General features: G+C 44.8%; 1 protein-coding gene across 2 annotated transcripts; it reads right to left on the bottom strand.

Annotated features, from left to right (window-relative positions):
- Positions 1–14: 14 nt before the first annotated feature.
- FAM234B (family with sequence similarity 234 member B) lies at positions 15–22465 on the bottom strand. Of its 2 annotated transcripts, none has more exons than XM_063154713.1 (13): positions 22380–22465; positions 15830–16222; positions 14798–14896; positions 12365–12553; positions 10419–10549; positions 9575–9722; positions 9090–9231; positions 8321–8464; positions 4911–4992; positions 4528–4683; positions 3815–3929; positions 2459–2685; positions 15–2042 (listed from the first exon to the last, which is right to left on the bottom strand). In XM_063154713.1, exons 1-13 carry the CDS (start codon positions 22414–22416, stop codon positions 2037–2039), a joined length of 1869 nt encoding a protein of 622 aa, XP_063010783.1. In that variant the 5' UTR covers positions 22417–22465; the 3' UTR covers positions 15–2036. The 2 variants fall into 2 exon arrangements, with proteins under 2 accessions (XP_063010783.1, XP_063010782.1); XM_063154712.1 differs by having other exon boundaries at positions 3815–3932.
- Between the last annotated feature and the right edge of the window lie 1229 nt (positions 22466–23694).

Genomic DNA, 23694 nt, shown 5'->3' on the forward strand with positions numbered 1-23694 from the left:
GGTTCACATGACACGACGCTGTACACAGTATTTATTTTGTTTCACTGCAGTTCAAATACATTTTTCCAACAATATACAGACAGACTCTTTATTCACAGTGGGGGTGGGGGCAGGGTGAATTCACATTAAGGAGGAGCTAACATCACTGCTCTTGAATGTCAGTTCTCTCAGGAAGAATCTCAGAAGTAACTACTTAGGTAACAGCCGATTCACCTTTCCCAGCAAGGTGGTGGCTGCACAGGAGGGAAGAAGCACTCCTGTTTAATCCCTCATATGTTACTCGTCCTCACACTTTCAGTCCTATTCTGCAGCTCTATTAACTGACACTAGCTCTATTATAAACACTAAACCCTGTCTGAAGGAAAATGCCAGGCCTAGAGCCATTGCTACAGTTGTGCTAATATATACAAAGCTATTTACACAAAAATACCATTAAACGTATACAAACTGTTCACAGCTCTAACATTGGGAGATCAGGGCCCAAAGACCAGCCTTGGGGCTTGCAGCTAAACCTGAAGGGCTATCCTGGAAGCTTTATATAGAAATGTGGGATGATGGAAAGGGTGATACAGCAAAGAGAGGTGTCAAGGGCCCAGCAGAGCAAATCCATGGCTAATGTGCCCATCTGAAAGGAGGGTCAAAGTCTGCTATCACCTCATAACTCATGGGGAAATGTGGGGAGGCTGGAAGGGCACGCGCTAGACAGAAAAGTCCTTTGCAATCCTCATCTCAGCCTGGCTCTGTTTAATGTCAAAGCCAGGCTTAGAATGGCATACTAGGAAAGGAGTTCCTATATTGTTGCCCTAAAATACTGGTGGGGAACTACCGGGGCACCAAATTGTTTCACTTTTATATGGTCTTTTCTACTACAAGAAAATTCATACAGATGCTGCTCAAATGCAACAGAGAATAATGGCACACTCTGGGACAGAGTGGGACACACCTAACTCACTGTGAACAAATGTGTCCCAGGGGTAGCTTGCTCCTCCTGGAGCTGCACACAGGGCTGGTCTGGCAAGGGAATTGCAATATTGAGCTCAGGATAGGGTTAAAATGCACAGAAAAGCTTTCTAGTTCTGTCTCTGAACATCTAAACCCCGGAGCAGTTGCGTAAGAATCAGCTTTTCTGTGACAAGACTGAGTGACCTTTACAGTGACATTTGGGATCTGCTGGACCTCCTATCCCAAGGTGTCTGTCTTACATTGGCAAAGGGAGATTCTGCCCATTGGACTGCAGTGTGATGTTACAGCGACAATGTGGGTTCATACAAACCTTAAGGATGGAGAGAAATAAGCTGTGAACCTTTCGCTTCTACATCACCCACATATGCCTGAACTTGGTGTCCTGAACTTGGAACTGGGAAAGAAACACACAAGTGCAAGGGGCTGGCAGATGCTGTGGAGACCATCCCTCTCTAGATCAGGTAATTCAGCCAGAGAACTAGCTTGTTTGTGAGTCTGGCAACAGCATGGACAAGAGAGCTGAGAGCACAGGAGAAGTCGTAGATAAGACTAAACCTGCAGGAGCCAGAGGCTTCTCTCCAAAAATAAAAAGATTAAGGGTGTCCTTTAGCCACACCACTTGCCTTGACTCATCATGGCTCACTCTAGGCATAGAGCTTGTTAGACTGCTTGGGAACACTGTCTGGACATAAAAAGGTGTGTCCTAAATCTCATTCATAAATAAACATACAAAAAATATACATACGTTGTATAAATTAACACATATATATATAAAGCTTGATTTTATATATATATGTATATAACCTCTAAATTCACATTTCTGTGTTACCTGGAAGGAAGCATGCAAGAACAGCACACGGAGAGGGAGTTGCTGAGTAAGGTTTCTCTGGTACAGAACAGGTCTGCCTAGGACAAACCTGCCTTCAGTAGCATTCCCCAGACAGCGGAAGAAAGGGGAAGTGCTTTTAGACCCCATTCCCTCTATACAGCCATTTTCCTGAAGATACACAGAGCAGCTTCCTATATTCCCAGTACAGGCCACAGGTCCAATCAACACCTGAGGAACCACCAGGCTAGAGCTGAAGAAGGAAAGGCAAACAAACATTAAAGCCAAAATCGATTATCATCCAGTCTGGAGAAGTAAAGTCAGCAACAGAACCTGGGCACCACTATATGGAGGACCCTTGCTTGCCCATGTCAAAACAAGTGATCTCAGTCCCACCTCTCTGATCCCTCTGCAAGTCTCTCAGTCTCTTATGATCATCATCCCTGCTTCTACCTAAGATCCTGTGCTGTGCTCAACTGCCTAAGTACATCTTTGCTTCACAATCTGTCCATCTTATGCCCAAAGGGGCAGCAAGTCATCTTGCAAACAGTCATTTTGCATCCCACCAGTCTCCTTCCAACCCAAAAAGCACCTTAACTGTGTCTGTAGGGAAGAGATCAGATGTTTTCAAAGGCCTGGATTTCATAAGGGATTTCTGCACAATCTCACCTTCTGAGGAAAGTCAGCAAATTTCATCCGGGCCAGAAATCGCCTCACTTCTCCGCGGCTGATTTTTGGAGTCCTGCTGTCCTTTAACCACACCATTCGGCCCTGGCTCATCATGGCCCACTTCAGGCCCAGCTTGCTGACTGACAGAAATCCTGGCTGCTTCTCAGAGGTTGCAGTTGTTGTCACAGTGATGTGAAATGCATCCTTTTGGAGGTCATTAATTCCAACTGATCCACGAGAAAAGGGCAAGAAAACAGTGGTGAGGAGGAAACGATTATGGTTCTTCCAAAAGAAATGTTATAGCCCTTACTCAATCAAAATATCCACAAGACTGATAGCATATTCAGTCTGACTTTACAATTCCATGTACCTTAGTTGATAAGGGAATATTATTTTAACATTTTTTCATGGATAGAAACTGAAATATAGATCAGAAATGAAAGGGTTTGGTTCCAGGTTATGTTTTTGGGCTTGACACAGGATATGAGCATGTTTCAAGAACACAGCTCACTCTCAGATCTCCTTCCCACACCTGTTAGTAGCTATTTTTTACCTCTATAAAACTGGAAATTTGTAAAGCACTGGCAAGTCAGGTGACTCCAGTCACTGCAGAATGATCTGTACAGACCTCAGAAATCCTAGTTTCTAAAAAAAATCCTGTAACAATAGTATTCTATTTGTTCTTGCCTGAACTGTATTTTTGATTCAAGTCCAATTAGATGTTATTACTATGCAGTAGTTTTTTCTATGCTTCCGGCCTACTTCTCTTAGTTCTGGATGAACTGTCTTTTATTCCACACTCCCATGCACAAGAGGCTGGTTATTTGCTGAATGGCTTTAGAAAGAGCAAGAAAGTTGAACAGGACTGTACAGTCTTGTATAGATGTTAAATCCAGATCTACTTTTCCCGGAAAACACACATATATTTTGATTCCCCCTTACAAAAAGGAAGAGGAAGTAGAACAGCTCCTATCCCAAAAAGCGGGAGATGACCAACAAAAGCAGAAGTGGATCTGAGGTGACAGAGAAAAGTCACAGAGGGATTTTTTATGCATGGCATTAAATTCAAAATAGCTCAGTGGAAAGCACAACAACTCTGGTGTAGAACATGCATTAAACCTGCCATCACTTAAACATATAAGAAACTTTGTGGGTCTTGTATTTTCAAAGTAGGGGGTGGACAGGGGGAAGGGGATGCTCCTTCAGAAGGAAGATGAATCTTATTTCCCATTGCCATGCTATGTGTGGTGGACCTTTGGTCTCCCTTTAAAGGCACAACTGCAGCCCACTGTTTCTCACAGCTACTTCTCTTTCTCTATTTCTAGTCCAGGTAGTTTCTCCTCCATTTGTACTCACCTGCTGAAGCAATGACTTTGTCTGTTGCATTGGTGAGGTCCAGAAGGACTGTAGGAAAAACAGGATGGAGGAGATAGAGGTGGTGCAGCCCTGGGCGCTCAGGTCTGGGACCAGGCTGCTGTTGGAATGAAATACACAAAAACGTAACAACTGTTAGCAAAGGGGAGTCTAGTTTTGTCAAAAAAATAAAGTTTTCTGACACTGTGTTGTTTTTACATGGATCAAAGAATTAAAACCTGTGGTTTTACAAAGATTAAATCCTGAAACCATTTTTCCCCCAAAACAGAACTTGCTCTACAATTTCTCTTTGATAAGGCTGAAATCTAGCTCTGTCATATGCAGCTTGATGGGCAAAGCTACAGTCTGGAAGTTTGAGTCTCAATGCCAAAATGTGTGCCTGCATTGACAGAAGGAGCACTCTAGGCTGAGAACAAATCTGAAGTTACAACTCCTCAGTGCTGCATGAAAAAATGAAATTCACGAATTTTGGGGTTTGTAGATGCAAAATTTCTGTCAACAAAGCTTTACAATGAAGAATTTACACATGAAAATTCCTGTGTTCAGGCTCAGAGAAGTCAGAATGTCAAAGTAAGAGATGTCCCTGACAGCATTCTCACATATTAGGTTCAAGTTCAATGACAATAGGAATAAGACAAAGAGACTGCACATACTCCACAGAGAAACCTCAAAGTGAAGAAAAGATGCATGCTCACCAAACTTCGTAACACAGGCTTGGTTTCATCAGCCCAGAAGAGAAAAACAGACTTCTTGTCCAAAGTCATGACTGAGAGTGCATCGAGTTGTTGCCTCTGCCATGGAAGTTCCTGGTTCCAAACAGGGAGGCCAGATTTGCCATCTATCACCACCACCTCAAGGCAGGGAGAGACTGAGCATTAATGGATGCCAAGGCATGGATATGCCGAGCCCCCTTGCAGAGGCATGGCCTGTGCTATTCCCTTTCATGCCTGTGGCCACACCCTAAGGAGTGCTGGCCAAAGAGAGGGGAAAAGCAAGGACCAGAGAATGTTTATTGCTTTTTACCCAGCCTACCCCACTCCTGTGCTGCCACTGCCCTCCCTGCTTTCACCTGTTTTACCTTTTTGTTCCCATCTCCAGTCTGTGCTTGCAGCATGAAGTCCAGAGTTTGGTCAGCACCAAAGTAACCTGGTACAGGCTGGCTGTAAATTTGGAAAAAGAAACACTCAGCCCCATGGTAAAAAAAAGTAATTTCAGATGGAGGCAGAATAGCTGCCTTCATCCTCCATTCTGCCTCTTAAAATGACAGGATTTGTCATGCTAAATAAGGTCTTTCATTCACTCATAACAATTGTGACTGTCAGGAATCATTTGTTGGTGGATCATAAAGGAGTAAAATGGTAAAGTGGCCCACGGTGCTTTTCAGCCATTCTTCAGAGTTGTCTGTGAGGGGGGCATTGCTTGATGGGCTGTGTAGACATCTGTTTATCCCCCTGTACACTACTCTATCGTTCTTTGCATGAGAACCTGTACTGTTGTTGCTATAATTATATAAAATTACCCAGCCCTTCCAAAATGCATTGGCACATTTGGCTTCCTGCAGAAAGTGGATTTCCCAGGCTGCCTGAGCTGTGTGAGATGGATCTTAACAAACCATGATTCCTTGTATTGTATTCTTACTGCTAGCAGGTTTACAAGCCTTTTGGTGACTTTAAGCAGGTTAAATGAAGTCCCTTCTCATCCTCTCACTTCTGGGTGACAAAACACATTAATATCTCTCATTATAACTGTTCTTTAACCATATTTCTTGCTTTTGGCTTTCTAAGCCTTGCCTCTGCCTTCCTTCAATTCACCACAGCTAGGTGCACAATTCTAAATAAGCACAATTGAATCCACAAAGTTCACAGAACCAGAGATTTTATGGCAAGGCAGGATCAGAGTATATCCTCCCTCCTCTTATTTATGACAGATTTCTGTATTTCACCCAATTAACCAGGTATCAGTAGGCTGGCTTTGCCTCATCTTTGATGAGATGAATTCATCACTTCTCATGACAGTTAGTTCTAATGATTAATTTCACCCAAAGAAACATTCCTGCATCTTCATTCTCCTGCACATGAATGGCTTTTGCTCCAAGACACTTGTTCTTGCTATGCCTGTTAACTTCTATTTCTTACACATGCTTATGAACTCACCTCTCAGGCTTCTCTTTGATCATATAAACTCAATAATTAAAATTTTCCATGCCAAAGCATTTTTTCCAGACCTTTTCCCAATTTTTTTCCATCTTCCCCTTTAAAACATGCATGACAGAACTACTGTTCCTGAACAGTAATACCACAGCACCACAGTGGCTTGACTTTATACTTACGACATCAAACAATGCCATTTGCTTTACAGATACCTCTGGCAACCAGGTGTTGCCCTCAAGGCAGCCTCACAAGACACTCCTATAGCTCAAAAGCTCTCCAGTAGCAAAAGGAAGGAGCAGACAATTCTATCCTATGACCACAAACTCAAAACATCTCCTAAGGTGCCTCTGCCCTTATGGGTCACAGCTAGTGGCAGATGCCACAAACGGAATGCACACAAATGTAAGTACATCGGATGCTACTAATCAAGCGAAAAATCCCTTGGGCACTTGCTCAAATGAACCAGAAGGTTAGTAATTATTCTGCCCAACAGTAATCCCCCCAGCAACCTGCTATTAATCCTCTCTCATCTGAAACATCCATTTACAACACAATTTGCAACTGCTTACTCAATTTCATGGTCTCTGAACTTCGCCCTTGTTTTATGACTACTGATTCTCCTTTATGGTTTTCCAGGGATCTTGTCAAAAGTTATCTGGAAATGCAGCACATCTGCAGTAGCCATGTTGGTTTTCTCAGAAATTATTCCCACAGGCGTGCACTCAGTCTGCCTGGATGAAGTGGTGTGCTTGGGGCAGGTTTACCCAGGAAAAGGAGTGCTCACAGCTGGCTTTGTAAGCTTTGTTTAACAAGGAATTCAGTGTGTTTGACTCTGTGGTAACATCCCTGACCTGAATTTGATGCTTAAGTAGAACTTAAGTTCTAAAAAAATCCAAACAAACCTCTTAATTAAATGCTTGCCCACAATACACTCAGTGTAGCAAATTTTGTCTTTCTTAACTCTGAGAAAACAGGTAGTCCAGGACTTTAGTACAGTAGCCTAGAACAAGAATTGCTTTCATTATTTTTCAATAATTATCTGCCAGCTCCTCTACATGTATTGTACTCTGTCCCTTGGGAGGTCAGGGAATGGTAAAAAGCAGCAGCCTTGAATACTAGCTGCCCAGAGATGTTGTGAAGTCTCTGTCCTCAGAAATATTTAAAACCTGACAGCACACAGCCCTGAGTAATTTGCTCTACCTTGTCTGGAGTGTGCTTGAGCAGGTAGGTGGGATTAGGAAACCTCCAGAGGTACACTCCAACCTCAACCATACTAGTAAAGAATGGTTTTTAACCCTTCTTGATTTGTGCATTCCAATTTATTGCTGCATCCATTTAGAAATTTCTTGTGTATAACTGATTCTACAGCACCTATGAAGTGGCTCTGCTTAGTCACTTTACACACACTTGCCCTTTGAACTCGATGCCAGACACATTCAGAAGTCTGCAGATTCTGAATCCAAAACACTTCTAGTCCATTTCCTTTCCCCATGGCATAATCAACTAGCCATAACTCATTCCTAAAGTTGTGGCTTATGTCACCCATCAGCCCTCAAGAATGTGGACATTACCTGAATATCAAAGATAGCTGAACACCCTTTTTTCTTTTCCTTAATGAAGTTCCAGTGCCTTCTTCCCATTTATGCTCTTGACAGTTGGGTAAGACAGAGCTGAGAGAAGCTCTCTTTATTCTCAATACTAGAGCAAGCAATTGTTTCCCATGTAATTTCCCTCAATTGTGCCCAACTGCCCTTTGCAAATATTTCAAACTGGGAGCACTGAAATTGCTGGTTATTACCAACCCACAAGATCTGGAAAATTACTTAATTTCCATGTGTGAAATTAGAGGATGAGCAGTATTATTTTAAGGTTTACATTTAGTATAGATGCTGACTGCCATCAAAATGCTCATTTTCAACTTTCAAGGAACATTAAGATCTCTGGGCCATACTCATTCACCTGTTTTAAATTTTTAACATTACTAATGGAACTGATCCCCTCCACTGAAGCCCTGGACAGCAAGTGGGCTGAATCACACATCAGTAATCCACTAAATTCCAATGCCACATTATTCCCATTACTTCAGTGTTGGGTACCTGAATCAAGCCCCTTATTTGTGATCATTCACAAGCAGACAGCTCAAGTTCCCAGTCTTCTGTTCCTTGCTCCTCCTGACCTCCTCACTTGGCTCAACAACACACACCTCCAGTACTTAGATTCCTCTTCAGACTTGGAGAATTACTGTCAATTGCTTTCTAAGGAACACACGTGCTTAGAACTGAAAGTTGGGAAATGGTACAGGAAGAAATAGGACAGAGAAATGTTCCCAGCAAGTAACCTGCTGATATTCTGCAGCTCCAGGGTCCAGCGGCGCTCCAGGTCCTGTCCCCTCAGCAGGATCAAGCTCTCTTTGGTTGTGATGAGCAGGTTGCTAGAGTTTGTGTCAGGTGTCTTCACCGTCTGCAGAAAGTCAACACCCCCACTGGCACAAATGGAAAACAGAGGAGATCAAGGCTTGTATCTGCACATCTCAGCACTAGCTGCCTGTCCTGTGGCAATTCCTATGAAAGATGAGAACTATACTTGGAGAAGCCTATCTTTTCCCCAGTCATGTGGGCTCCTCAGTTAAGTGAACTAAATTCAAACGTGGGGTCTTCTGAATATCATGAGTTACTATAAAAAGCATGAAGTTTGTGAGTTCACATTTGCTCCCTCCCTTTTTTCCTATCAAGGCCAGCCCCACAGTTGGGCAGTAAAGAAGAATGAGCTGAGAAATCCAGGCCCACACACACTGAGCTTCCCAAAGAGACTCCACTAGCTGGGAATGCCTCTTTTTTCCCTTCAGCAATGCATATGGGGCTGAAGAAAGGAACAAGGAGCAGGAGAAGATAAGGACTCCCTTTTACGATACTCTGCACTTCTTTGGCTAGGACAACCAGAGGACAGGGAGGAAATGACAGGTTCCCCACAGTATTCCCCAGTTATCAACTGGACAACGAAGAGAAGGGCAGTATTGAAGTAGAAGCAACCCCCTCAAGGAGCACTAATAAGTGCCTACCCTTCCCTTCCTCTCCCAGAAGGAGCAAGATGACAAGTCCATCTTGTACCTGTAAATGTCAATGAGCTCTGACAGGTTGACAGATCTGCGCTTTTCCCACTCTGGCTCCTCCTGCTGCAGCATTGCAGGAAAGTTGTCCCGGTTTCTGGCTTGGGTAAATATATCCCTCAGGGCAACAGCCTGAACATTACCTGCCAGGAAGAGTAAAGATGAGGATCCTGACTGCAAAAGAGAACCCAGTAGAACAGAGGGTAATTGGGATCACTGCAGTTGTGGTAGAAGGCAATGAAATGCCCAGAGCTGGAACTTCCCTGGCATGATGTGACTTTGGGAAACTCCAAAGTATTTGAGACTAGCAGGTATTGGTGCTCCTGTACTTTTCCACACCATGGCAGTGCGACTTGTGCTTTTGCCCTCTTAGATTTTACAGCAGAAGGCATGGCACAAGCATCCCAGGGACATTCTGGACCATTTTAGGTAAAACAGATGTTTTCTCAGGAAGGTGAAGTGCTGCAGAGGCAAGGTGCACCTTACCAAAACCAAACAGGATGTAGATGGCTCCACGGCTGGTGATGTGGACTTGAGGGCCAATCACTTTCCCTTCTCCATTGGTGCTGTATCTCACAGGCCCACCCAAAGCAGTTCCAGTCTTTCCTGATACCAAGATGAAAACCACATCAGGCTGCAAGGAGAGAGAGGCAGAGATTTTTATCAGTGCTTTCAAGCACCTCTGCACTCAGAATCTTCTCCCACCCCCACAGCATGAAGCTGCACTGATAATTTCCCCGTCAGCAAGGTCTAGATAGTGTTTGCTTTCTCTTTGCTCAGTCTGGCTTCCTAGGCATCTTACATTCACATTTCCTCTTCACACAAATGGATCAAATATGAAAGGGAATTCAAAAATCTGAGCTCCTCTAACAAAATCTATGTTAGAATTGTGGGGAGGGATAAGCATAAAGGAAATCTGCATCTGAATTAATCACACAATTAATCTGAATTAATTAATAAAAGAAAGTATTTCTTTCATTTGGATAAGCTAACTGCTCCTTTCTCCAGAGATCCATCCCCACACTGCTGCTAAACACTCACTTCAAACGACACATTCACTGAACAGAAACAGATAATTCTCAAGTCTCAGTGACGTGCACATAATGATCCTTCTGTTCATTCCCAGCTGTCAAGAATGCAGGTAGTGTCATTATTGTTTGATCTCACTGCTCTGAGCTACTGGAAGAAAAAGGGTGCTTTTCAGCAAAATCCAAGGGAATGAAAATTAGGGGCTCTTGCAGCTCTGGTTACAGTCCTTCCACATCAGTCTGTTTTTCCTCTACACAAATAGTAAAGGTCCTTCCAAACCTTGAGCAGGGATGTGCTGTACCTGTGTCTCTGTGAGAACCAGAACAACAATATCCCTAATGCCATCTCCATCTACATCTGGAAGAGTTGCAGCTGGTGCAGCCAGGATCCCACTTGAAAGATGAATGGAGTTCAGTGTCCAGATGGTCTTGCCTGTGGAAAGAACAGCATAAAAGAGACCTGTACTTGGGGAACCAGAGGGCATCCCAAGAGGGTTCCACAAAACCTTCTTGAAAAGGAAGCAAGAGAAATTATTTCTCCCATTCTGTGTGAAGGGGAAAGACACATCTACAAACTGAGACAAACTGCAGTTGAAAGTAAAATTCTTCTCCCAGCATTTCTTCAGATTGCCTTTGAGTCAGGCCTCAAGTCCTGCTGTGCTTCCTTCTCAGCATCTCTATAAAAGACCTGAGCCCTAAATAATTTCGGAAATAGGAAAGAATATTTAAGGTTCACTTTACAAAGGAGAACCCAAATGAGAGTGCTGCTCTGCAAGACAGCAGCTGTTGCCTCAGCCAGCAGTAAAGGCTAGGTAAATGTGAGGAAAGGAAACAGATGGACAATTCTGATATTCAGAGTGCAAATCTGTGTCTCAGTTAAATTCCCAGCAGCAAATTACCACTCCAGCATGACATGCTCACTCCACCTCAGGGGGAAAGCATGTTAACAGACATGATGTCAAATGGTTCAGCAGTCCAGCACAGACCCAGCTGGAAACCCAGTAAAACCAGACTTGCAAACTTGCAAATAAACATTAAAAAAGAGGCAACAATTAAATTTGATGCTTTTAGTTTTTCATCATTCTTTTGCCAACACTTCTGCTTTTAAAATCTTTAAAAATGTTTTTCTGTAGGATGCCCCTGAATGACAAAGTAAACCAAGGGCCAACTTGTACATTGCTACGGCTGGTAAAGGAGGCAGCTCACAGTCCTGACCATGCAAACACTGTGCAAGTAACCCAAGTCCCTAAAAGCATTTTAAAAGTGTGGGAAAACAGCTGGGGGTAAAATTAGAGGAAACTTGAGAAGTTATATTCACATCCTAACAGAAGTTCTAACAGTATGGAAATAATAGGGTAAAATACAGTTGCTGCTCCCTGGATGGAATGCGACTGGCATGTGTGAAACTGCAACCATAGCACCTACTAAAGGGGATGGAACAAAAGGTGGGGTGGGAATACCATGGCCAGACTGTGGAAATCCTTGCAGGTAGGGGAACCTGATGGTACTGTGCAGCTGATAAAGGCACAGCACCCCTCAGCCAGGGGAGATAGGAGAAGGTGTCTTGTTGCTGAGCCAGCAACTGTGGTGAAATCCTTGTCCTTGGATGAACTGGGTTCATTAAAACCTAACTGTAATATTAACACACACCTCCATCCCAAAGTTACCCACGTTCAAGGTACCTTTTGGTTGATTACAAAAGCAACCCTATACCTACCTATGGCTATTTCTGCCAATTAATTAATGTGGGAGAACAAACAGCAATCAGAGAATAAAGGTGTACATGATCAAGTGATTAAAAATGCAATACTCATTCATATCTAATCAATTCAACTATGGGCCTAACTTCTCTGCAAGGTTTCCTGGATGTTGTGTATATCCTTATGTAACTTCTCCAAGAATGCTGTTCAGCTTTGCAGTGCTGTTAGGTAGGTTCTGAGTTGTACCAGCAGCTCAATGCTAATGAGAAAAGACTTTACATATTCTTTATGACATGGGGATGCTACAGGCTAAGATTAACACTTTGAAATATTCTGAGATGTAGGACGAAGATGTTGCCACAGAGATGAAATGTTTTGGATTCTATTATCCTGTGTAACTAGAAACACGTTAGTTTTGACTCCATTCCGTGTGTCATGAAGTAATAGCCACCATGTTGTGTCAGAACCAAATCATTCATGCTTATTAGTCCTTTAAAGTAAACAAAAAAGCAACAGCACATTTCTAATATGCTGGTAGCTGACTTTACCTGTGGAGGCACTGAGAAGGCTGAGGAATTTTGATGTTCCTGTAACAAGGCAGACAGGCCCTGCAGCTGCCCCCAGTGACAGCCCATTGCACTGCAGACTTTGCGTCTCCTCCGGAAGCTGGATGGACCACAAGGTGCTGCCATTCATACCAGAAAGTGCCACCACAGTTACAGAGGGTCTAGAGACACCTAGAAGAAGCAGGAAAGAGAGAATATGATCCCTTGGTGTCAGAGGGATTACTATGACCATGTTGTCTTGGGTCCTTGTGCTGGAGATCCAGCTCTAACTCCTGGAGCTGAGCAGTTCAGACAGACAAATCCACACTGCCTGAAAGCAAAGGTCAAATGTCAAATGTCCCATTATGGCTCAATTTCTCTGCTGCAGAGCCCAGCAGTGACCTCCAAACAAGTAGGGCTGAAAATCAAGAGCCCAGAAAATCATGAAAACCTGAGCTCATTGCAAGAAATGTGGTCAGCTGGGCAGAGGGAACCAAGTTCCTGGGGACAATGTGCTCAGTTGTGGTGTCTTCCTCCTGTGAAATTTACTGCTGTCAAATTAGACTGGTTATTCTGATCCCCTCCCTCAACAAAACACCTAGCACCAAGGGGAAACCTTAACTGACTCCCAAGGCAGACGTCACCTCAGATGAAAGTGCTGGTTTGTCTGTAATTCTGGAGGCAACAGAGAGTGACTGGTGGTCTGACAGCAGTTTCCTTTGTTTTCCAAACGAGTTTCATTATTGTGAAAAACAGATTGAATGCAACCAATTGGTGGAACTTGGCATTCTTTTTCCAATTCACCAGTTAGCATAAAATAATTATAAAATAAAGTAGTGTATGCTGTTTCAATTGACTGTTGGTTCTGATTCCAAATGTGATCAACTTTTAGCTCAGTCTGCCCTCAGACTTCAGTGTGGTTACTGTAATTAATCTCCACCTAATATGGTCACATCACAATTTAAGATGAACTCCCACACATTTCAAAATAACAACAGACCAAGCCAACTTCTATCTCACTAGCACGTGACCTGATGACACAAAGGGCATATAAGGGCCACTGGCTAAACACAAGGCTGAGTCCAGTCTCTAAGTCAAACTCACTCTCTTCTCAAACTGAAAATCATGTGGCTTGTGCTAAGGGGGTGCCCCAGATCGTTATCTTTGTTACATTGATAGGGACCAAGAACAGCTAACTCCTGAATGCAGCTCACAGCTGTTGTGCCTACAAGCTGGAGAAACAGTTAACAGTGTTGCAGATTACTCCACTGGGTGCCTATTCCAAGCTTATCTCTACTTGGCACTGTGTGAATGCCCCAAGCACGGGCTACAGGTGGCTGATATCCAACTATGTGAGTTTTGGATTGTGATCCTCTTTACACCCGTTTTAGTGTCTGGTTTTTGTCTTCCAGCACAGCTACAACCCAGCATGCAACTAGGTATGACCAGTTTCATTCAGCGCATGCTGCCTATATGTATATCTGGGATAAAAAATAAAAGCAATGTAATGGCAAAAATATAGCATGCAAGTACAACTGATATAAATGGAATACAGCCTCTCTGTCAACCATGTCTTCCTTTCTCACTTATTTTTAAGTTACTTTACAGTTTTCTCTATGTTCATAGGTTTCTTTTTACAGGACTTGCTGTGAAATACTAGAGGCATTGCTTGGGCCATGGAGAAAGGCACCTTCCCTCTCCTCTAACAATATTTTTATTACCTATTTGAAGAGCCAAGGCATTTTGCTCCAAGAATTTTCTTCAGGTTGTGCAATGTATGCTTGCTCCCTGAATACGTCTCTGAGGCAGAAGAGATTCACCTGGCACCAGGCCATGCCAGGATAGGCAGCTGCAGTACAGCAGGCAGCTGAGACACTCCAGGGCTTCCGACGCCCAGTGCAACGGGATTTGGCACCAGATCTGGCAGCCCCTGTGTAATGCTGGCCAGCATCAGCAGGTTCTGCTGTCACCTGAAGGGTGTGAGGACTAACCAAAAAAGCAAAGCAGCCAGGAGGAGGAAGCAGGGCAACACCTGTTAAACAGCCAGGCACAGTAGCTGCCCCATTATCAGACTATTATTTGTGAATTAACAGCCTGGCAAGTATATGGAGTGACCTGGAGAAAAAGGCAGCAAAGTGAGGGTGTTTCTAAAACCCAAGTGAAGTGTGCACAAATGCAGGACAAAGAGACAGAGTCGCCCCAAGATGAGGTAAGAACAAACAGATGATGCTGACCAAAAGGTATAGGAGCACAGGCTTGTAATGAAAATTGTAAACATGACCAACCACAGGCACAGTACACCAGCAGTTTTAAGGAACTCTGAAAAGAGCAATGCAGTGGATTTGCAGTGTCAGGGACTCCTCCTGTGTGTAAGACAAACATACAAAGGTCCCTACTGACACATTAAGAGGAATGGAAAGGAGCTGCAGTGCTTACCCATGACACTGGCATTCATCAAGGCAGTGAAGACAATGAGGATGTCAGGGAGGCCATCACCGTTCACATCACACAGCTCCAGTGGGGATAACACACCACCTGCAAAAATTACAGTTACTGCATGTCGAAAAGGCCACCCAGCTCATTTAACACACTGGGAGAGTAGGGCTGGTCCAGAAAAGAGACTTGTGCATAGACAAGCCTCACAAATTCTGCCAAGGAACCACCAAGGGTAGGCAGCTCGCAACATGTAAGATCTTTAATTTCATGAAAAGACAGAAATGTAGCATCTGGGTCAGAGAAAGGGAAAGGAGAAATGGAGTAGCTAATAGAGAAATATTCATGTTTCCCACTTCCATTTCTGAGGCAATGTGGAGTCATGTATCTTATGAAAAGCTTGGATTTGGAAGCCAAGGGCAAAAAGCAAGGAGGCAGAGACATATAGAAATCCCGGCAGAAATTATTTCACAAAACAGTGTTACTTTATTGTAGAAACCAGAATGGGAGATACCAGTGACCCATACAGGATGACAAAAGATCTTAAATGTTGATTTATGGATTCAAGCAGAACTAAAAGACAATGGAATAGGGTTAGTTAAGCTAGTTAGAAGACACAAAGATTTCTATCCTTCTCCTGTCTAACACAACCACATACTTCAGCATGGAGGTACTGGTAAAGTCCAGGCTGTAGAAAGGGAGGCACTGTATTTTAAACTGGGCTGGGCCATCTCCATCTGGAACAGAGCACAACATCCAGACAAAAATGCAGGGTGGAAGAAGAGTCAAAATAACTTTTGATGTTGGCAGAAACAAAATTTTGTGGCACTGTTATGTGCAGATGCCAGATTTCCCATGCCTCAGCTTCAAGAGTGAGCAGGACACAGCCACCTGTCCATTATTTTGGAGCATCTGTAGTGGTGAGGAAGGGCCTCTGCTCTGACCTGGCTCTCCCAGATAGGTCTCTCCCACCAATGCCCAGCCTGGGAGCTGCCACCTCCCCCATGCCAGATGCTGTTCCTGGGGCTTTCTCACCTGCTCCCTGACCTAGGTTGCGGTTCCAGGTGTTATGCAAGTCTCTAGGGGGACAGGGAATTAGAAATGCGCACACCAGCACAAGAATCATCGAGATCACCACAGTGAGCAAAAAGATGGCAGTGCGCAGGTACGGCATGAGAGAGGGAGCAGCCTTCTGCTCCAAGCTCCCAGCTGTCTCGGCAGGATAACCCTCAGCAGCGCTCTCTGACGTGTGCTGCTTTGTCATCCCGACCTCCACATCAGAATCGGGGTCCTGCATCTCTTCAGGGGGGCTCTTCCCATTCTTGACCCCCCCATTCTTCTGGATGTTGAGTACAAGGTCATCTTCACTTTCATCACTGTCAGCCTGAGTGAGGGGATCATATTCCCCAAGGTCTGGGCTCTTCTTCCCTGAGAAGAAAGATGGAGAGACAATAAACATGAGTTTTTGCAGGATCTCAGTGGAGAAAAGGCTGCAGTGGAGAGTGATACAGAAGGGATGACAGATTAGTCTGCATTTTGCATGGCTCCAAGTGAGAAGCATGAGAGAAATGACAGGGTCTCTCTCTCCATGGTTCACACTAGCGTGTGTGGGAGAAAAGACGCTGACAGTTTATTTCCCTCAGATGTGCGTGTGTACACATATATGTTTGTGTATGCATGCATCTATATGGAATTCATGGCTGATTCAATTCTAATACTTTCTTGATTAGCAATGAAACATGAAGTGCCAGAACCCAGGACATCTCTCTAGCTGTCCTGGATAGCACAAGCTGCTGCCAAAAAGCTCAGAGACCTTGGCACAGAGCCCAAGACACTGTGACTGATTTTGACCCATAGGGCAAATTACCACCTTTATATGAAGAATTACAAGTCAAGAAAGTTTAAGCAGAATAATAGTTAGTCTGTCACAGAGCGAAAAGTAAATTTTTAGAGTTTTAGAATAGAAGCTCAGAGTCCCAAGATAAAAGAATTTAGGTGTGCCCTGTCCTTCTTTCTTCTTCCTAGCCTCCATCTTCCCAGTGATGTTAGCACTTTTAAATTAGTCTAAAGTAGAAACTCACTGTCTAACATACATGGTAAGTATTAAGAAGTAATTGTAAATAATGTTCACGTAGTTTTTAGTATGAAAGACACCACCACCTCTGAGGGCAGTCAGTGTGCCTCTGTCTAACCTGCTAAACAGACCTCAGCAAACCAAAGAAAGAATGTTATAGATAAGAAATACACAACCTTAAAAACTGAAGAATCCTGACTCCTTCTTCCACTGCCAAGCTAAGAAAAAAGAGACTTGTACGTATCTCAAAGTCACTCTGACCAGCAGAAATCCCAAGAATGAAGTCTCCCTGAAGATGAGGGGAAAGTAATTTTGCCCCTTTGGGCCAGTAACATGCTGACGTCTGGAGGAATCAGGCTGTTCCTTCAAGACACCACCTTCTCTGCATGGCTCAGTTCTGCAAAAGGGAATGCTCCAACCCCTGCCTGAGGCAAGCACAGTGCATCTGCCCTGTTCCTGCTCCCAGCAGAGCCCACAGTCTGTGCTTAGCCTGGCCAAGACAGATAACTCGGTATTGATCCCTTCAGGTGGTGGTGCAGGAAGGTAGCTCAGCTTTAGGTGGCTCCTGCACAGGTGCCCAGCACCCACAACCTCCCACAAGCCCTGGACAGACACAGGGAGTGTGGTGAGGGCAGGTGTAGAGCTGGTCACACACCCTGGCCTAAGGCCAGCACCATCTGGCTATGGGGACAGAAAGATCACACAGAGTCACTGCCCCGGGCTACGAGTCCAGGGTCACGTCTCAGGGAGCTGCCCTGTGTCACAAGGCTGGGCATGGAGCCATGGCCAATGCTCTGAGGATTCCAGAGTCTCAGCCTGGTTCTCTCTCTCTCTGATTACAAGGTGGGACCTTGCTATCCCAGGTATCTGTCTCATTTCCTTTTGTTTAATGCTGATCTGAAACAGGAACTGGCTGCTGCCTGAAGATTCCTGAAGTGATACATGCAAGGCATAGCTAATAAGGAAAAATATGCAAGCTGTAACCCCTCTCAGACACTAAGATGATGGGAAGGCTTTACAAAGAGGAAATTTTAGGGCTTTCATGATTATTCTTCCTGACTAAGACAGTACACCTTACTTCTGGTTTTCCTGCTAAAGACACTCAAGTTACAGATGTACAGTAGTACCTAGTTAGTGCAACACAGCTATTTTGCATAATCTAGAGTGTATTTTGCAGCACATGTATCTTAGTTCTTCCTCATTTCTCACCCCACAAAAGGACCTTCACTCTCCCTTCATCTACCACTTACAAGTGGTATTCAGCTTCATTTTTAGGATTTAAGAAAAACTTACAATCCTACCAAAAATTAAATGCCCCACATTAGGTGGAACAGCCAGGACAACTCACCTACACTGAACAGAAGGAAATAAAAATATCCAAAATGTTCACATATCTAAGACAGACTCTTCCTTTTTGAATTAGGGGTTTCTACAAAAGACTCAATAACCTGGTGCACATATACATTTCAAAAAACAGTTGCTTGTGGAGGCAGGAACCAAGAGATACTGCATTTCTATGGGCCAGTCTGGTGTATCCCTGTGATACACTGCTTTGTTTCACAAGCAGTGAAACATGTGCTCAAAGTGTGGGTTTTTCAGGAAGTCCTGATAACCTTGGCTCCACCCCATAGGTGCACAGAAGGCCACTGACCCTGGTGGCACACAACTCTGCTCAGAGGTTGCAGTGTCATTTCACAGGTGTGTAATACTGCAGGTTGTGCTAAAAAGTGACTGAAAGACTACTCAGTTGAAACAAAAAATTCCAGAGAGGTCTCACTGCCAGGGTACTTGCAGCTTCCCACAACAGATCCAGATGTGCCAGTTCAAGCCAGGTCAGAATGGCATGAAAAACAAACATGGCTGGCCCAAGAGTAAATGGTATTAAACCTGGGAAGTCAAAGTCACACAGCTGTGTTAACTAGACTGCTCCCAGTTTTGGAAACTGGGGACTTTTGAGTAAAACAACTCAAAGAATAATTATGCTTTACATATACTATGTTTTGTTTAATTATTTTAATTCCAAACAGTCAACCAAAAGACTGGAACCTGCTGATCATCCTTGATGCAACTGAAAGCATTGGTATGAATTAAATTTATCTGCAACAGTTTTCTTCTGGATCTCTTTCTGGAGACAGAAAGGACCTTGAAAACATGGCTCACCCACTCCTTGAACGGAGAGACTGAGATGCTGAGATTGACAGTGGTATCAACCACAACCTGCAACAGGAACACCTGCCCCACTGAGAACCACTGGGCAGTGGCTACAAAACAGCTACTACACAGTAATGACAGCTTCTGATCATCTACATAGCTAAGAATCTGGAGAAGTACAGGGGAGCTATAAGGCAGAGAGCTGCTCAGTCTCAATTCACATCTAAGCCAGAGTAGGAATCAGAAACTGGCACACCTTCCCCTTATCTTTCCCCAAAAGGTCACCCAGCACACCCACAAGGCACAGCCATTCACTAAACTCAGGCATAAAGTGCCCTGAGTTTTGGGGTTTTTAAGCCAAAAGAAGGGAAGATATTGCCCTTTAAGAAAGGCTGTTGGAGCACTCATCTAGCACCTGGAAAACCCAATTGTATCGCTCATCTCAGAGGATTCAAAGACTTATTTCCTACTGTTCAGAGAGAACCTTAACCAATCTGTAGGTGTTTTGGGAATGCATTTGGAATGCTGGCAAGCATGTGCTCTGCTCAGCCACCCAAGGCTGTTCTGTGGCGCAGAGAACATGTAAATCATGATTCACCTGGCTGGAGGGAGAGCAGAAGGAACATGACTCCTCATCTGAGTTTTAGGTCACTAGCTGTGGGAAAGAGGGATAACACACCTGACTTTAACTATTCACCCCCAGATGATTTTTCAGCAGAAAAGCACAAACAAACACAAAACCAGTAAAGAATGTGTGAAAACACAGGCAGTCTCACACCTTTTAGAGAATGATGATTTATTTTTAAGTGCTTCAGAAGTCAAATTCTTTCCTTTCTGGTTAACAACAAAGCTCAGGCTGGAGGAAAATAGTTTGTCCATCAACAGAAAGCTAAAACTGCCTCTGTTGCAAGCAACCAGCTGTCAGGGAATACACAGAGTTTTCAGTTTTCCATCATGGAAGTAGAAATGGTAAGATCTGAGCTGGTCTCTTGGTGAAACTCTCACCATGTGTCCTGAAAGGATAACCACTGTGCAGCCTTCATGAGAAATCATTCTCTGAGCTAAAGCAAGCTGCAGTTCTGTGGCCTTACACAGGGACCAGGTCTGTGTAACTCACATTTTGTTATCTGTCCTCCAAAGACACCCCAAGTGTAAACAAACCTTGCATCCACCTCACAGGCATGGAGTTAGTATCAGCAAAGTCAGTTTCCCCATAGCTCTGTGCTCCCTCCCTCCCTACAGGTAGAGTCAACAAAGCATCCTCTGTTCTGACCTGCTCTAAACCATATTCCATTTTTTTCCATGGCATCAGTGATAAAACAGAGGTTCCCATTCAGTGGCCTGTGTTTACAATCAGAGCAAGTTACTGGTCACATCACCCTGGATTTCCTTTTGCTTTTTCCAGAAAAAGCAAATACCAATGATTTCGATGGAGGCTTTCAAAGACAGAACTGAGGGGAAATGCCCCAACTTATTGCCTTTCAAGGGCAGCAGGTCTCTAAATCACACTTTATGACTTTGAAAATCCCCCATGTATTTGCCAAATGCTATTTTCACACAGGCAACTATTGCAGCAGAAGAATGTGACCTCTGAGGGAAGAACAGAGGATCACTGTGCGACCATGGTCTGGAAAGAAGGCACCCATTAGGTGACCTGTGTTCAAATGAGGTCCCAGTGACAATAAATTATTCATTTCTTGTGCTGATGGCTTCAAAGGTATTAATTGTAATTTTATTTTTCCTGGTTTTGACAGATGGGGAAGGCTTTTCTTTGCACTCACTTTGGAGTGAAAAGAGAAGATCTTGGACTTTAGACGAGTGCAATGTTCAGTGCATTATTCCAGTGATGGCACAGTGGTTCCAGTACCTGTTGTACTAATTTCATGTCCTGCTTATTTTTCTGGCAATTGGCAGGCACCAGTCACTGGGTACTGCAGACATATTTCTAAGCCCGTATTGATTTTTAATTAATTTAATGAGATGCAGGAAAAAAAAAACAGATATAGCAATAGGCTTTCTGCTTTCTCGTTGCTGTTGGAAGCTGCATTTCTCAATAATTAAACACACAAGAAAGGCATGATCTCTGCAGTTTAACCTGAGGATTGATGCAAGAACTGTTCTCTTAAATGCAGCTGCAAGGCCTGTTACAATCCTCTTCCAAATCAGTGTTTCCCAACAGCAGATATCAAATAGATCATGCTGGTTCCAAAGGTCCCAGAAGAGATCTGCACTTCTTATTGCAGCTCCCCATTGGTCACACCCTAATGCACACACCTACACCTACCAGTTTGCACTTGTCCTACACAGATTTCTTAATGGGAATGTATTCCCTCCCATTTAGACAAAGGTATATATACATATATGTATGTATAAAACAAGGAAGAAACCAACTTGCAAACAAAATTTCTTTAAATGAGACTCAACAGAAACCACATAAACTAAAAGTAATGACTCCTGGTAAGGGTTACAATGCCAGGAAGGACCTTGAGGGACTGCTGGAGGAAGAAAGGACGGTGAGTGCAGCCTCTCGGGCTGGGGCCATGCAGACCATGTGGTGTGCAGTGCCAAGGAGAAGCCCTCCCCAGCCGCACTCAGCTGGGCCCCGTCTCTGTCCCAGGGCTGTCCCCACGGCAAGACACGGTTAGGAAGCGCAATGAGCTCTTCCCATTGAAGGTAATGCAGCCAGGTGCATTGGCATCGCCTACAGTACATCCAACAGCAACTAGCACGCTCCCAAGATCTGGTTTGGCAAGGTATTTTAATTCCCTTTTAATCTCCTTACTGAAGAGCATGGCTGTTTGACTGCTGCTCACCGCACACAATAGCCCCTTATGCTTGAATATCCTTTCATCTCGCTGAAGATCTCTGGCTGGAAGGTGCAGAGGCGGCAGGCAGGCTTTAAACATTTACCTGGGTAATTGCACTGGCACTTACCGAGCTCCTGGCCTGGCTTCTGTGGGCAAAACCCTGCAGAAGCGGATCGGAGAGGTCAGCGCTTCCTTTCCTGCCGTGCAGACCCCTCACAGGGCCGCGGCCCAGAGCCCCCTCTGCCACACACGACGCCCTCCGAGCCCTGAAACGCTGCCCCGGCCCCTGCGTCCCCGCCACGGCCGCGGGCCCGGCGCGGAGCCCGCCGGCCGCCCCTCACCGCCCGCACCGCCGGGCCTCACCCCACATCGCCACATCGCTATGGCAACGCGCCCGCAGCCCTGGGGCAGCGGCACCCGCGCTCCCGCCACCCGGGCCGCCCCGGCCGCGGCTGCCCCTGCCCGGCCCAGCCCAGCCCAGCCCAGCCCAGCCCGGCGCAGTCCGGCCCGGCGCGGCCGGCGGTCGGTCCGTGCCCGAGCGCGCAGCCCTTACCCGGCAGCTTCAGCGCCCGGGACAGCACCGTAGCCATGCTGGACACGGCAGTGCGCTCGCGCGCCGCCCCGCGCCCCTCGCCGCCCCGCGGCCTGCTGGGAATTGTGGTTCCCGGCGGGAGGGGAGCCCGGGCCCTCCGTGTGCCCGGCGGGCTGAGGGGCAGAGACCCGCGGGGAGCGACGGGCCGGTGGCAGCGAGCTGTGACCCGGGACAGCCCAGATCTCCGCAGCCTGCCTACGCGACTTTGTGGGCACTGACCGATGGGAAATAGGCTTGTCATCCTGAGTGGTTTGCGCAGAAAGTGCCAGTCCCCTTAAATTGTTGTTGCTATAAATATATGCCTTCATTCTTGAGAAGTTTTTGGTTGGAAGAAATCTAGTTGTTTTCTTTTTATTTTGCAAGTTTATTTTTATTTTATTTTATTTTATTTTATTTTATTTTATTTTATTTTATTTTATTTTATTTTATTTTATTTTAGTTGGTTAATTACAAAAGATGGCCAGGTTGTTTTCCAAAGCTGTCCTCAGTCGTCGCCACAGCCTTCCGAGGTGAGTGAATAAGTGAATTCTCCCTTTCCCACAAGGGGGAAGTTGAGCAAGGAGGGTTTTGTGGCTTCCCCAAAGCCACAAGGCTTCCTGATTCCCAAACCCTGCCACTTCTTCAAGTCATGATTTGTGTGAGAGCTCACAAGGCAATGTCCTCTGTCACTGAATGAGAGGAAGGAATATTGGCCAGATTCATCAAAAGAGACTCTGCCTGGCTAATGAACATATCACGTTTCCTCAGCATCAGCTGCTGCTCTTGCTTTCCCCTGTTTCAGGTGCTGTTTCTGCAAATGATGTACTCACTCTTTAGTGTCCGGCTCTGTCCTGGAATTCCTTGATTAGTAACAATAAGGAGCAGAAGAGAGACACCAAGTGGTCTAGTTGGTGAAGAGAGTTTTTTTTTTGGTTTTTGTTTTTTTTTTTTCCAGATATAAACAGGAGAGAGAATAGTTCTGATCCAAAGTCTTTTGGTACCAGAGGGGTTTTTTCCTGATGTCACCAGGCTGCAGAGAGACACCTTCCTGAGGACGCACCACTTGCGGGGGCAGTCCCAGGTGGCAAACTCTGGAGAAGCCATCACAGCTGTTGTTACTCTTTTCCCTTCCAGGTTTTTCTGAATACAGTCTTTCTGTTCCATATGCCATTTCCTGCCCTCCAGGCTTTGATTTAAGAGCAGTGGCAGTCCTGTATCTATGTAAATATTTACAGGATAGATCCTGGATCCTTTTCAAGTCTCAGTTAGCAAAGCCTGTGATAGACAGGGCAAGAGC

The sequence above is a fragment of the Melospiza melodia genome, chromosome 4 (assembly GCF_035770615.1).
Source record: "Melospiza melodia melodia isolate bMelMel2 chromosome 4, bMelMel2.pri, whole genome shotgun sequence".
NCBI classification, from domain to species: Eukaryota; Metazoa; Chordata; class Aves; order Passeriformes; family Passerellidae; genus Melospiza; species Melospiza melodia.